At 38.4% G+C, this 15,990-nt stretch overlaps 2 protein-coding genes across 2 annotated transcripts; both read right to left on the bottom strand.

The window, feature by feature from the left end:
- Positions 1-1,969: 1,969 nt before the first annotated feature.
- Positions 1,970-4,606, bottom strand: LOC105971438 (subtilisin-like protease SBT3). The gene has a single exon (XM_012996292.2). It carries the CDS (start codon positions 4,434-4,436, stop codon positions 2,151-2,153), a length of 2,286 nt encoding a protein of 761 aa, XP_012851746.2. The 5' UTR covers positions 4,437-4,606; the 3' UTR covers positions 1,970-2,150.
- Positions 4,607-10,026: 5,420 nt separating this feature from the next.
- Positions 10,027-12,864, bottom strand: LOC105971229 (subtilisin-like protease SBT3). The gene has a single exon (XM_088815558.1). It carries the CDS (start codon positions 12,469-12,471, stop codon positions 10,177-10,179), a length of 2,295 nt encoding a protein of 764 aa, XP_088671684.1. The 5' UTR covers positions 12,472-12,864; the 3' UTR covers positions 10,027-10,176.
- Positions 12,865-15,990: the final 3,126 nt, after the last annotated feature.

Below are 15,990 nucleotides of genomic sequence, written 5' to 3'. Positions count from 1 at the left end.
AAACGACGCCAATAAAAACGAGAGTAAAGAAAATATTCTGCGTAAATTTTTCTCTCAAAGAAGACGTGAGATCTGAGGCGCCGTATTGCTGTATTTATACTTCTACATGTTATAAGAATCCTACAAGGAAAAAAGAGTCCATTAGGGTTAGGAAACTCTCAATTACGTAGGAAATAATATTTTCAAAACAAGGAAACTCTTTAGAAGAATAATTCCTATTATAAATCAATTAATGACAAATTAAAAGAATTAAAAGCTACAAGGACTCTTCCCTTCTTTAGCTCATGGTATATGAAAACTTGTGGCACAAGTTTTATTAATTCTCGTACAATTAGAATCCATAGGATTCTAACAATATACATGATTTTTTTACCTTTATTTATAATAAATAGTAAATGGATGAGCTTATTGGTGAAAAAAATATAACCCCTAAACCTAGAATAATAAAGATGCTTGGTTATGGACTTATGCACAAAAACCCCTTATATTATTAGTATGTCCAATTCTGAATTTTGATTGTAATAGAATTAAATTACCTTTAACATTTGTTTAGGAAAATGCATGTTTTCTTTTTTTTTTTTTTTTGGTAATGCAGGAACCCGCAGCCAACCATATAGGTGCACTGGGTAAACCTACACTCTCGTATAATAGCTTGCAAACCATACGAGAGATGTAAACCACACTAGGCTAACCATGTGTGACAAGCTCGACCTAGCGACCGTTGACAAGGGGATTCAAACTTGGGTCAATTGACCCAAGCTCCCTTGCTCCAACCGCTAGGCCACCCTTGCGGGTTAGGAAAATGCATGTTGATTACATATGCGGATGCCCCAGCACGAGCGTACGTTAAAAGGCCTGCGCCTTCGCCTTCGCGTTCCAAAAAAATGTTGTTTTTTGGGGTTTCAAAATATAATATTTTTGCATCTATGCATAAGTACTGACCCCAAAAAAATTATTTGGTCTAGTGGTAAGTTACTCACTTTCTGGGGCAATTGCATACTATATGTGGTTATTTATATTAAGTGAATTTGAACTGTACGATTTAAATCCACTCAGTATAAATAATTAGGTGTAGCATCTAACTCATCTTTCTCGTGGTGAGCTCCGAAGTTCAAACCTAATTTTGCTAAATGTATTTATACTCTTTTTATAGTATTTTTTGATAAAGGGCTTTCAAAAAGCCCATTCATGCTATGCTTTATTAGTGATCCAAAAAGTTTAAATCAAAATATATGCTTTTTATCTTTATATTTGTTTTCCTTTCTCTCTTTAATTATTTATATTCTAGCTTTAGTATTTTTTCAATAATGGGCCTTAAAAAAAGCCTAATTATTCTATTGTTTCATTGTTTGACCCGAAATGTGTAAATCAAAAATATAATTTTATTTATTTATGTTAAAGGTCTCCAAAAATTCCAACTATACCATTTGCTTTGTTTTTTGTCCAAAAGTTGTAAATCAAAATAATATGTTTTTCAATTAATTTAATTGTTAAGTATATATCATCATTGGATAAAATTAAATTACGCTTGGTGCATAGCAAAGACATCATCATCCTTGCGTTTCTATTACGGCTACAACAAACTTGCGTCTTGCTCAGACGCAACGACAACGAACTTGCGCCTATCACATAAGCACATTTTTCTAGGTTTGTGAAGCTTCTTATGTCAATTTTTTATGACTTTATTTTGTGTTTTAATATAACAAAATCTACATACAAAATATTCGCTCTAAATAATTTTAATTAAAAAAAAAATCTATAGATTTTGAATGTATTTGACTTGTCTTAATTGAATTTTTAACTAACAAAAAAATTAAAAAATATATTGTACATTCTCTGTCCTTTTACCTGCTCGACGAAATGCTTCAATGAGAATGCTTACGCCTATATGTAAGAAACAATAATATATGCAGTGTGTGTGGTTTACATGTCTTTCTTGAATAAACCAGTGTTCGGAAATATCACTCTATTTGATTAAAGGTGTCGGGCATGAATTCATGAATAAAACATCACCTTATTTTTTCCTGAAATAAAATAAAATATCACACCAAGAAATGAAGAAATTTTATTGAATTTACATCCACAAATCTGATTTCATGAATAAAATTGTTGGCCGGCAAATAGTCGAGTCGTAAATGCACAAAAAATAACTATCCCGAAGGTTCTGCTGGTGTAACCACAATGGGACTCCTCACAGTGTGCTTTCCTTTCTCTTCGGCCCAAATGATTGATCCATGATTGATGACGTAGTCCCTATAAGTCTTGTAGCTTATAGTCAAAGAGAAGCTAAGCTTTTGATTCTTCTTTTGAAACACCAATTTCTCCGGCGACACTGTAATCACCGAGTCCTTCGGCCTTTTCACATTCACTTTATAAGTAGCCGCACCATCCCCTACATTTGTAACGGTCCTTCGAAATCTCCGTGTTTTAGTACTTACTTCTTCAAGCGGATCGTAAAGCGCAACAAACGCCGGGTAGTTAAGATCGAGGGATGGGTTCGAGCAGTTGTAGTTCGATCTTATAATAGTCCGTGTTTGCTCACGAGTGTAATTCAAAGCACATACGAGGTTTACATAGTCTTGTGGTGTGGCATCGTATATAAGCCCCGGGTCAAGCGCACGGTTCGGGTCGACTTGACCCGCTCCCATATCCAGAGGCGTAGCACCTTTGTAATCGTTGCCCATGTCTTTGATGGGCTTCCCGGTGTTGTCTAGTGTACTTGCAGTGGTCATCATGGCCGATCGAATTGCCGCGGGGCCCCACTCCGGGTGCGCGGCTTTCAGGAGAGCAGCCACTCCGGAGATGTGCGGACAAGCCATAGATGTGCCCGACTCTAGGTTGTAATCACTAGACAAGCCTATGTTCGAACCGATATTTGTTACTGAGGTATCGGGATTGTAGGCTGCTAAGATCAACACTCCCGGGGCCATTATGTCGGGCTTCAAAATGCCCGGATAGCTTCGGGACGGGCCCCGCGATGAGGAGGCGGAGACAGCTGGGGCGGGCCGGGGTTCCGTTCCTAGGATTGTCTGCTGGAACTTGATGCTGGCTGTTGGTTGAGCACTAGAGTTCTTGGCGTATTTGATCACACCTTTCCCCTGTTTTGGTGTGATTACAACCCCAGGGTATGGGAAAGAAGTGGATCGCAGTATGCGGGTTTCCTCGGATATAAAAATAGCCGCAAGGGCGTTCGATGTCGATACATAGCCAATTTGATCGGAGAATTCCGGAGAGTCGAAAGAATTCACACATATGATGATCGCGGAGGGAGCGTCCGCTAGCAACTCGGTCGAATTACAAGCCGATAACGTCTTATTGTAAACGAGAGGCAAGTTTCTCACCGTCGCTCTTGCCGGAAACATAGTCCACCCCGTGATTGTTTGACCGTCACCGAGGGTCAAGGTACCGGCGAACCAACGGTCAACGGTCCCCGACGCCACGACCACCGCCCACGGGATCCCCTCAAGAACAGTGCCAAAATTGGGCCCGCGGTTTCCCGCCGAAACAGAGACGACGATGCCCTTCTCCATCGCACCAAAGGCCGCAATAGCAATCGGATTCTCGTATAAATCAATCGTACGGTAACTCAAAGAGATCGACAGAACATCAACGCCGTCAGCAACTGCTTGATCGATTCCTGCAAGAGCATCAGATTCGTAGCTCCCTTCGTCCCAGAGGACCTTGTACGCCGCCAGCCTGGCACGTGGGGCCACCCCTCTCGCCGTTCCTGGAGCGTATCCAAAGTATGAAACATCTTCCACGTAATTTCCCGCCGCAATCGAAGCCACGTGAGTTCCGTGGCCGAAAGTATCCCTCGTCGAGTTCATACTTATCGTAGTACCCGGACTGGCCGCCATAACGCCCTGATTGAAAAACCTAGCTCCGATTAACTTTTTGTTGCACATGGACGAGTTGAAATCTTGTCCCACCTCACAAGTGCCCCTCCATTTCGCGGGAATTGCGGTCATGCCATCGTCGCCAAAACTCGGGCTTTCGGGCCATATACCGGAGTCAACCACACCGATGATCACGTCTTTGCCGTATTGAGATGCGGGCCATATCCCCGAGGCGGTGTTGAGAGAGAGAAATTTGTACGTGTGGGTGGTGTCGGGCTCGACGGGCCCGTCGATGTGTGCCCGGAGGAAACCGGGCGAGTTCTTTAAAGACCGAAGCTCCTCCTCGGACAACGATGCACTAAATCCATGAAAGGCGTGGTCGTAGGTGTGGACATGCTTGGGCGACGATTTTTCGCGATTTGTCGATTTAGTAGTGGAATCCAAGATGGAAGAATACCAATGGTGACAGGTGGCGAAAGCCTTCGGCATGGAGGATTTGTCCATGTGGACAATGTAGGTTGTTCTTTGTGTTGAAACATATTGATCAGCCAATAGAAACCATGAAAACAAGATTAGAGAAGCTGTGTTAACCAGCCTCATCTTTTTTTTTTTTGTTTTCTTGAAGTTTTTTTGGTTCTCTTACAACTTACAAATGTTTCTGCAGTTTGAAACAACTATCTTTTTGTTTTTCTATGTGTATGTTTATCTTCTTACGTGGATTCGGATTAATTAAATGATTTATTGGGTAGGTGTGGGAATAATATCACATGGTAATAGCTTTTTTCTGTTTAAATATACTGTTTTATGCAATTAGTGTAGATGGTTGAGATTTTTTATTAATTTTTTTAAGTCAAATATGTATATATATATAGTCATGTCGTGGGAGATAATGGAAAAATTAATTAAAGCTTGTTTATAAGATTGTAGGGACAAATTACAATGGAAAAATACTTCCGTGGGTCCATTATTGACAACAATCGTGCGGACAACCAAATAAAAGAATTTAATGCTTTTTTGTTATATAGCGCGTGAAAATATGTGGAATAATTCTTGTAAAATCAGAGTGCAATAGTTCTGGACATAACCTTTTATATGTTTTTATTTTGAGACGAAAGAATCTCCAACCAATTATATAGATATATTGGGTAAGTCAACATTTTCGTATAATAACTTATAAATCATACGAGAGACGTGAACTACACTAGGCTGACCATACGTGATAAAGTCTACATAGCGGTAGTTGGCAAAAGAATTCAAACTTTGATCAACTGACACATGCTCACTTGCTCCAACCGCTAGGTCATCGTTTAGGTGACATTTTTACGTTATTCTTGAGCACTAAGGGCAATGGGTTTGTATATTAAGATTTTAACTTTTTGAAAGAGTTAAGATTTTAATTAATTATCTTATTGTAAAATCCAGTTAGATTAATTTCTTTATTTTCTTAAGAAAAATCAAATTTCAAGCTATCAAACAACTTAAGTTTTAGATATTTTTCTTTTGTGAAATTTATGCATTTGTAACTACTCATCAATATGTCGTCCAATTACCCCCACTCAATCTCTTGGCAGCTGAGATGCTACTCTAGATGATTTTTAACTATTGATTTGTTAAATAATCATACAAACAGGTGCACAATTGTGTGCAGATCAACGATTAATAATCACATGTTGTATTTCACTGAGTGTAGTATCAAATAAACCTAGTCTCTTCTATGATACACCCGATTTCACTGAGTGTTTCAAATTTTGACATGTACTATTTAACAATCTAACTACTTAATTTATGTAAATTTAACCACAGCAAAAAAATAAAATTAAAAGAATCAAGTTTGTAAACTCCCAAGGAATAGATCCCGAACCCATACACGTACCTAGACATGACCACCAGTTCGGTTAGAATCGGAACCGGAGCCGAACCAGGGTTAACGATTTTAGAACCGAATCGGAACCGGTTTGACCAGAACCGGAACTGAGAAAACCGGTTCGGTTCCGGTTCCCCATTTTCTGAATCGAGAACCGACGGTTAGAACCGCGATTTCAACAGTTCGAACCGGTTTTAAAAAAAAATAATTAAAGTTTAAACTTAAACTTTAAAATTAAAAAATTAAGTGCAAGCCCTTTCAATTTCTTTCCTTTTTCTTTTTTAATTTTTAAAACTAAAACTAATTCCTTCAATTTTTTTAAAAGTAAAAATATTTTTTTTAAGTATTTAAAAGAAAAACTTTAATTTTTTGAAGTCTTTGAAGAATTATTTCCACTTTTTTTTTTTTTTAAATTAAGTTACTTTTAAATATTTTTTGAAGTTACATAAAAAAATTAAATTATTTAAAATTTAACTTTAAACTTTAAAATTTAAAAATTAAGTGCAAGCCCTTTCAGTTTCTTTCCTTTTGCTTTTTTAATTTTTAAAAGTAAAAAAATATTTTTAAAGTATTTTAAAAAGAACTTTAATTCTTTTAAGTGTTTAAAGTATTTTTTCTAGTGTGTTTTTTTTTTTAAAATTAACTATTTTTAAGTTATATATCTAAATATATACTAAATTTTGTTTTTAAAAAAGTCAGAACAGGCCGGTTCTAACCGGGAACCGTACAAGAACCGAACCGCAAGAAAGAAACCGGAAATATTCGGTTCGGTTCCGGTTCCTTCAAAATCGAAATCGGAAACAGGACCAGAATCGAACCGAATTGTGGTCATGTCTACCCATACTCGTACTATCTAGATGATAAGTGATAATATAAGAAGAATAGAATAGGAGAATGAGAGAAATATAGAATAGAAACCCCCATTATGTTATGGGTTGATTACATGGAATATATATAGAGAAATATTCCAAGGTAATAGAGTTTGACTAGGTAACTAAATCCTAACTAATCTAGGTAACCGAATCATACTAGAATCCTAATATTAGGAGAGTTCTATAATATAATATTCTCTAACACGCCCCCGCAGTCGAAACGTGACGAACGTGAAGACTGGACAATCACTTGCTAGCACGCTCCCGCAGTCGGAACGAATATACTCCAAACATGACGACTGGATAAAAAAAACAGAAACCCGCAAAATCCAGCAGTAGTGAAATCTTTGATAAAAATACCTGCCAAATTAATAGAAAGAAAATAATAATAATAATAACATGGAGAGATTTTTTTTTTTTTTTTTTTTCTTTTGAATCGAGAGAGAGAAGATATGAGATGGGGAAGAAGAAGAATAATTAGAAGAAGGATAGAGATCCAAGAGATAGAAAAGAGATTAATCGACTAAGAAGAAGATGATGTCGAAGAAATATATAAGTGAAAAGAAGAAGAGTACCACCACCGAGAGAATTGGTTTGGTGGTCGCCGGCCATTGAGAATAAGAAGAGGCGGCGGCTAGGTTGTAGACTATGGAGAAGAAAAGAGGAGGAAGAATAGAAGCGGCTGCTAGATTTTAGGCCATGGAGAAAGAAGAAGAATAAGAAGAAAAAAGATAGAAAACCACCGGGGGAGGGAGAAAATTTGGGTGGTGTTCATAGAAAAGATAGAAAAAGAAGACGAAGAAGAAGAAAAAGATAGAGAACCACCGGGGGAGGGAGAAATATGGGTGGTCACCGCCATAGAGAAGAAAGGCGGCTAAGAGAAGAGGAAGAAGAAGAAGAAGAAAAAAGATATAGAAGATGCACCACCGGGGGAGGGAGAAAATTCGGGTGATGTGCATGGAAAAGATAGAAAAAAAAAATATTAGAGTACCACCACCGGGGAGGGAGAAAATCGGGTGGTCACCGCCATGGAGAAGAAAGACGGTTGGCTAGGTTAAAAAAACCTAAACCTGGTGCTCTGATACCATATAGGAAGAATAGAATAGGAGAAGGAGAGAAATATAGAATAGAAACCCCCATTATGTTATGGGTTGATTACATGGAATATATATAGAGAAATATTCCAAGGTAATAGAGTTTGACTAGGTAACTAAATCCTAACTAATCTAGGTAACCGAATCATACTAGAATCCTAATATTAGGAGAGTTCTATAATATAATATTCTCTAACAGATAAAAGTATATCGGTCCCGTGAACTCATATCCAAATTCGAAAATTTCAAGCAACTCGAAGTAAGCACACAAAATTATATGTAAAATAAAATTTGAAGTATTGAGCTGAAATTAAATATATGAACATATGTATTGTTCAAAATTAGGACTGAGATTTGTAAATTAATGGAACTGAATAGTGTTTTAAAAAATCATTTTTCTAAATGTTGTTATTTATATGTTAACGAGTTAATTGCATATACTACCCCTGTGTTATCTCAAACTGTCAAATACCTCCTGTCAAAAACAAATTCACCAAAACTCCCTGTGTTAACAAAGTCAGGGCATCGAGACCCCTGGAGGCAAATCTTGTCACTCACTCGCGGGGTGTGCAATTTTTTATGGTATTTTTACGGTGAAATGTCATACTTACCCCTTTATAAATTAAAAACAAATTTGATTGGTTAAATTATGAATAACCTACATTATGAGAACCAAATTGTAATTTCTAAAATTACAAAATAATGAAAAAAAAAAAGAGAAAAGAAGAGTTATCACGTCTTCTTCCTCGTTCCAGTCCGCCGGCCACCGCCGGCGTCTCGCACCACAGCCACCCACCCCTTCTTCAAATTTCTCTCCCTTGACAACGCCGCCATCTGGAACCACCAATTTTTAGCGACATAGATAGTTGTGTATGGGTGAAGATGGTTAAAAAAAATTCTTCTCCTGCATTATCGCCGCCTCCATCGCCGCCTTCGTGAATTTGAAAAGATTTCGATTGTTCGTGGGTTGCGGATTTGGAAGGAAGGTGGTGGTGTAGGAGGGGTGAGATAGTGGTGGGACAGTGGTAGGGCGGCGGGCTTGAGAAATGGTCGATGAAGTGTTTAGCTAGATGGGAGGAGGGAGAAGAAGACTTTTTTTTTTTTTGGGTCTAAATGTAATTTAAGTGTAAAAGAATTAAAATTAAAACCATACAAAAACTTTTAATATCACAAAACTGAAAAGAATAATGCTTATAATTACCACATTGTTGACTCTTTTACCTTCTAATTAATGATTTTCTTATCAAAAAACAAAAGAAAAACAACTCACTCCAACAACAATAATAATAAACAATTTTATATTTTATTATTTTTGTTGATGTGGATTAAATATTCCATACTTTTGTACTGTATATGCCAAAAAGTTGATTTCAGCATATATAAGATCGGCTTCTCAAATTTGAGAAGCCAAATTCATTATTTAGCAAGTTCACTAAATTTAGAATAACTGTTGGAACTCGTTTTCTCATTTTTCTGACAAAGGTTGATAAGTCTGTTAAAAATTAGCATATAACAAGTTTTGTTGCAATTGAAAAAACTTCCATATAACACCACCTATATATTCATTAAGTCCATCAAATTTGTATCATTTAATGCACATAAAAATCAAATTAATGCCAAAAAAAAAAAAAAAAAATCCTCAAAAACACTCGGGGGCGATGCCCCCCGAATCCCCAAAAGTTTAAGTCTACCGTGTAACGATATCCCAGTCTCGTTAGTGTTGAAACAATCATTATTGTCATTAATTTATCTACGTTGTAAAATCCTGACTTCGCCACTCGCTGAAAATGATACAAGAGATTCCAATCTAGCACATTATAACACTACCATAGATCCTCGTTCATCTCGTTCAAATCTCACACTCGAAATCCGATCCACTATCCAAAATATCCAACGATTTGTTTGATAGTAAACCATTGTGCAATATCGAAATTTAAACAGGGCTACTCAATAAAATTGCCCTTCACTAGTAATATAGCAAGATTAATTAAGTCTTTCAAATTCAGTTCTTTTTGGGCAAAATCAATTCAGTTCTTTATGGGCAATTTACAGCCAACCCCTGGGGTATGACCAAATTACAAAAAAACCCCTAATGTTTGGGTAATTACAGTCACCCCTTATGCTTAAATATTTTTACATAAAATTTATGTAATTCGGTTATTTACCAAACCAAATCGTATATTGAGTTCGATAAACGGTATGAAATGTTGGGATACCGAAATTTCTATTCGATTATACCGATTTAACATCCTTGAATTTACCTTTGGAGGGGTATTTTCGTAAAATAATACATAGTTAAGAGGTGGCTATAAGTACCCAAACAGGAGGAGGGTTTTCGTAATTTGACCATAACTCAAGGGTTCGACCATAATTTGCCCATATATATAACATGATTAGTTCTTCAATAACATTATGCACCATAAACACAAGTTGAAAATTGCTTTAAGAATATGACATTATATATACCACCAATTTATAAGCATTCCAGAAACAAATATTACTCTTTTAAACTAATCATCACCCACCCCCGGAGAAATGACAATGGGACTTCTCACTCTATGCTTCCCATTCTCTTCGATCCAAGTGATCGAACCATCCGCGATAACAAACTCGCTATTACTTCGATAGCGAATCGTCAAAGAGTAGCTCCGCTTCTCGTGTTTACTTCCGAACACTAACCTCTCCGGCGAAACAACAATCGTCGAGCCTTTCGGTCTTTCCACCTCGGCTCTATAAGTGGCCCCACCACTCCCTACGTTCGTGAGCGTCCGCTTAAACTCGCGTGCCAGCCTCGTTCTGTTTTCTTGAATTTCGTACAGAACAATAAAAGACGGGTAATTCAGGTCGGACGACGGGTTTGAGCAGTTGTAGCTCGATCTCACGATTGTTCGCGTTTGCTCGGGAGTGAAATTCATCGAGCAAACGAGGTTGACATAGTCTTGAATAGTGGCGTCGTAGACTAGGCCCGGGTCAAGGGCCCGGTTCGGGTCAACGTGTCCCGCCCCAATGCCTAAAGGCGTGGCGGGCTCGTAATCGGAGCCCATATCCTTGATGGGCTTTTTGGAATTATCGAGCGGGTTTGCGGTGGTCATAATGGCGGATTGGATAGCTGCAGGGCTCCAATTGGGCCGGGCTGATTTGAGGAGGGCAGCGATTCCGGATATGTGTGGGCAAGCCATTGACGTGCCGGATAAGAGAGTGTAGTCGCTCGATAGGAATATGTTGTTACCGACACTTGCCGTGGAGGTGTAAGGATTGTACGCGGCCAGGATTAAAACTCCTGGTGCAGTGACGTCAGGCTTCAGAATCTCGGGGTAGCTTCTGGCAGGCCCACGGGATGAGGAGCCTGACAGGGCCGGAGCTGGTCTGGGCTCCGGCCCGATTGTTGTTTGTATAAAATCGAGGCTCGCTTGTGGCGAACCGGTGCTTGTTGCGTATTTGACGACCTCTTTTGCTTGATTAGAGGTTATTACGACTCCGGGGAAGGGAAATGAGGTGGACCGGAGAATGGCAGCGTTGTCGGAAATTATGACGACCGCTCGAATGTTGGTCGATTGTGTGAGATCGTTCATTAGGGAGAAGAAAGACGTGGATTCGTCGGTTATATTGCATATAATGATGCTTTGGAAAGGGGCTTCCGCTAGTAGTTCGCCGGAATTGCAGGCGGAGAGTGTTTTGTTGTAGATGAGAGGGAAGTTTCTGATGGCGGCTCTCGCCGGAAACATTGTCCAGCCGGTGATTGTTTTGCCGCTGTCGCCGAGGGTTAGTCTGCCGGCGAACCACCGGTCGATTGTTCCGGAGGCCACCACTATGGCCCACGGGATTCCTTCTAGAAGAGTCGCGAAATTCGGGCCGCGGTTTCCGGCGGAGACAGAGACGATAATGCCCTTCTCCCTTGCGCCGAACCCTGCTATTGCGATGGGGTTCTCGTACAAATCTCGCCGGCGGTAACTCAGGGAAATTGAGAGGATGTCGACGCCGTCGGCGACCGCCTGGTCGATTCCGGCGAGCGCGTCGGACTCGTAGCTTCCCTCCCGCCAGAGGACCTTGTACGCCGCCACGCGGGCGCGTGGAGCCACGCCCCGCGCAGTTCCCGCGGCGTACCCGAAGAAGGAGACGCCGTCGACGTAGTTACCCGCGGCGGTGGAGGCAACGTGGGTGCCGTGGCCGGAATCATCCCTGGCGGAGTTAAGAGTTATCACGACGCCGGGGTTCGCCGCCCGAACCCCCTCGTTGAAGTACCTAGCTCCGATGAGTTTCCTGTTGCACAGTGAAGAATTGAACTCCTCGCCGGCTTGGCAGACCCCCCTCCACCTCGCTGGAACAGCCGTCATTCCGTCGTCGCCGAAGCTCCGGCTCTCCGGCCAGACTCCGGTGTCGACAACTCCGATGATGACGTCCTTCCCGTACTCCGACGCCGGCCAAATCCCGGTCGCCGTGTTGAGCCCCAAGAATTTATAAGAGTGTGTCGTGTCGGGGGTAACGACGTCGTCCGGGTAAGCCGAAAGGAAACCCGGGGACTTCCTCACAGCGTCCACGTCATCTTCCGACATGACGGCGGTGAAGCCATGGAAGGCGTTGTCGTAGGTGTAGACAAGCTTCGGCCGGAGTTTTTCGCCGCCGCCGGCGAATGACGTCGGAGATTGGACGGAATGGAGGATGGAAGAATACCAGTAACGGTGAGATGAAAATGCCTTGGGCATGAGAGATTTATCCATGTGGATAATGTACGTTGATCTTTGTGCTGAAGCGTGATGAAGAAACCATGATAGAAGAATTACAGGAACTAGCTGAACCAGCTCCATTGTTTCTGCAGATTGCAGACAGTTCACCTCTGTTATTACAAACTATGTACCTTCATTCTTAGGGTAAATTACAAACACCCCCCTGAGGTATGGTCACATTACAAAAACCCCTCTCTTGTTTGGAAAATTACAACCACCCCTCAACTCCTCAAATTTAGTGGAATTTTTGAGATTATATGGAATTATTATCACTTCTGTACCCGTTTTATCCCATTCGAACTCTACATTATGAAGCAAGATGATCATAATATGTGTTTTTTAGCTTGTATATATCAGATTGTGGTGCATCGGAAACTGTATTTTTACACAAAACGAGTACAAACTAGAGCACATTCCACGGAATTTAGATGATTATGTTGAATTTGGCACCATAAGCGTGGAGGTGTAAGAAAAAATCATAGTCGAGGGTAGATGTAATTATCCAAATAAGAGGGTTTTTTCATAAATTAATAATACCTCATGGGGTGTTTTTTGTAATTTACCCTAATTCTCATATTTGTCCAAAAAAACAAAAAAAAGATGTTGCCGACGGCTGAGTAATTAATTTTTACTGTAGTTGTAAGATATTATCCGTCTGGCTTTCAAAAAATCATATCTAATCATACGGACAGTGACACCCATGCTCTGAATCCATTCGCATATTTTTTTTTTAATTTTTTTTTCTTTTTCTGATTTACTAATTACAAAGTAATGTAGTATAATATTTTTTTAAATATAATTGGTATGATCGGAGAAAATTACCATCTACTACCTATAATCAGTGTTCTAAAAATCGGTCGAGGCGGTCGATTAATCGGTCTCCGAAGCAGAGGCGGTCTAAAACCTTTACGATTTTAGTGTAGATGTTTGAAAAATCGGTTTTTTGCCTGTGAGGCGGTTTTAGGCGGTCTTAGGCGGTCAAACCTTTAAGGCGGGTCAAACTCGGTGGCAAAAATCGGTTAAAAGTCGGTTTTTTTTTTTTGGTTTGTTTATAATTCAAAATAAAAGTTGGATTTTAATAAAAGAAAATATGAGTTTATGTCTTATTTTGTTTATGTTAATTGTTATTGTTAAAGAATTAATGATGTATGCCAAGAATGTTCAAGAATAAATGTAAATTAAAAAAAAAATGTTTTTTTTATTTATATTTTATACGGATATTTATCTATTATGATCTTATAATTATTAAACTTTTATTATGTTATTAGGATATATACATGATGGAGATATAACTATGTTTAAATATCTTTTTATATATGTTTGGCGTATTTATAAATAATATTTATAAATATATTATATTAAATTTTAAAAATCGATTTATTTCCGATTTATCATCGATTAATCACCGCCGCACCGATTATTTGTGATTCGGTGCCTGACCGACTCGGACCCGATTACCGCTTTTTACAACCTTGCCTATAATATAGATAACATTTCATGCAAATTTTCCTAGATTTTATTCTTTTTAGCTTTTACCCCTTCAATTTTCAAAACATTGCTTTTTACTACTGTAAAAATTGAGCATGTAGATTCAGTAAATTCCTAGAAATACCAGCTTTCAAAATGCTAGTTTTAGTGCAAGGGGTTGTGCATCTTCTAGTGTAAATCACGGACAAGTTTTGTTCCAAAATCTGATTAAAAAAACGAGAACATAATCAAAATACTTAAAACCATTGTAATTCATTCGCCCCTGGTTTAGCAAGAACATCGGCTGCATTATTGATTTTTCTACAGCAAAAGAGTAGATAAGTACAAAAGAGTCGATGTCAATAGGTAAACATTTGAGGGTAAATTACAAACACCCCCCTGAGGTATGGTCAAATTACAAAAATCCCCCTCTTGTTTGGATAATTACATCTACCCCCTCAACTACATTTTTTTCTTACACCTCCACCCTTATTGTGCCAAATTCAACATAATCATCTAGATTCTGTGGAATGTGCTCTAGTTTGTACTTGTTTTGTGTAAAAATACAGTTTCTGATGCACCACAAACTGATATATACAAGCTAAAAATCACATATTATGATCATCTTGCTTCATATATAATGTAGAGTTTGAATGGGATAAAACGGGTACACAAGTGATAATAGTTCATATAATCTCAAAGATTCCACTAAATTTGAGGAGTTGAGGGGGTGGTTGTAATTATCCAAACAAGAGGGGTGTTTTTGTAATTTGACCATACCTCAGGGGGGTGTTTGTAATTTACCCAACATTTGATTTCCATCGGTGGCGGATCTACTTGTTTGCAAGGGTGTGAAGCTGCACACCCTTGATTTCGGGATTTTATAAATAAATATATATATATTTGTATAAAAGTAAATGTGAAATTATTTTGTAATTATGTTGTAGCTCAACTGGTAGTAAGTGAAATTTACACACCAGGGTTCACTAGTAGAAAATTTGTTTTTTACTACGAAATTGTTTGCTACGTAAAATGCGTAATAAAAGGTATTTTTTACTATGGAACAATTTTGAAGTCGTAGTAAATGCTAGGATTTACAGTAGCAAAAAATATTTGGTACGGCTATTTACCGTAGCAAAGTTTTTGTCACGCCCGTATATGCTACGGGGCAAATTCGTAGCAAATGCGTAACGAAAATCTTTTTACTATGAATTTGATACCTTTTGCTACGGTTAATGGTCGTAGTAAAAAGCTATTTTTCTACTGGTGGTTAGACCATGTTCTTCAGCACTTACTTTTTTTACTATTTTTTTTTGCATGATTCTAAAAATGCAAACTTCTACCCCTCATTTAACATTTTCACCATTTATTTTTCTAAATCTTTCCTAAATTTTTATAAAAAAATTGCAAACAATTTTTTTAGCTCTAATTTTGTTTACATATTTGTATTGTCTTAAGTGTATACTATTAAGAAAAAAAAAAGTCGGGGCCTCCGCACCCGAACTCCCGTAAACTTTTGGTCCATCATTTTTATTAAATATTATTTATATTTTTTTGCTACATTCAATTCCGAATACCCGTGGCAAAAAATCTGGATTCACCACTGATTTCCATAGCTCTTGTTTGTTTTAATAATTCATGGAGCGCTCAACATTTTGCTTTGTTATTTGTAGAAGGAACCAATACTCTTGGCAAAAGCCATAACAAAATTGCATGTATAAGTGTATAACCTCTAATGATTCCTCCAATACCGGGATTGTTTTTTGAAGCACCATCGATATTTAGCTTGTACCTGTTTCGTGTGGGGAGAGTGGCATTCAAAATTAGCCTTGGGAGGAATTTGTTTAGCCACATTTAAATGGTATGATTGGAGAAAATATAATAAAAATAAGGGTAAATTCCACTTCATCTCTTGTACTTTGGCTCGATATTACTTTATTCCTTCTATTTTCGATTGCATCGATTTGCTCCCAGGTACTTGAAAAATTGTCTCAATGTGGTCATCTTCGTTAGGTTTTAGACCTTTGACCTCAATACCGTTTGATCTAAGTCTGACAATTACAAACAAACCACCCCTCCCAGTGTAAATAGTTATTAAATAAAATTAAAAAAAAAATTGTGGGTGGCGTTATG

This window comes from Erythranthe guttata, chromosome 3 (genome assembly GCF_056151865.1).
Source record: "Erythranthe guttata isolate IM_541 chromosome 3, IM_541, whole genome shotgun sequence".
NCBI classification, from domain to species: Eukaryota; Viridiplantae; Streptophyta; class Magnoliopsida; order Lamiales; family Phrymaceae; genus Erythranthe; species Erythranthe guttata.
Note: the sequence above shows the minus strand (reverse complement) of the source record. Positions and strands in the feature narration are given on the sequence as shown.

Coding starts and splice junctions, on each gene's coding strand:
- LOC105971438 (XM_012996292.2), bottom strand. CDS start 4,436: ATGAGGCTGGTTAACACAGCTTCTCTAATCTTGTTTTCATGGTTTCTA.
- LOC105971229 (XM_088815558.1), bottom strand. CDS start 12,471: ATGGAGCTGGTTCAGCTAGTTCCTGTAATTCTTCTATCATGGTTTCTT.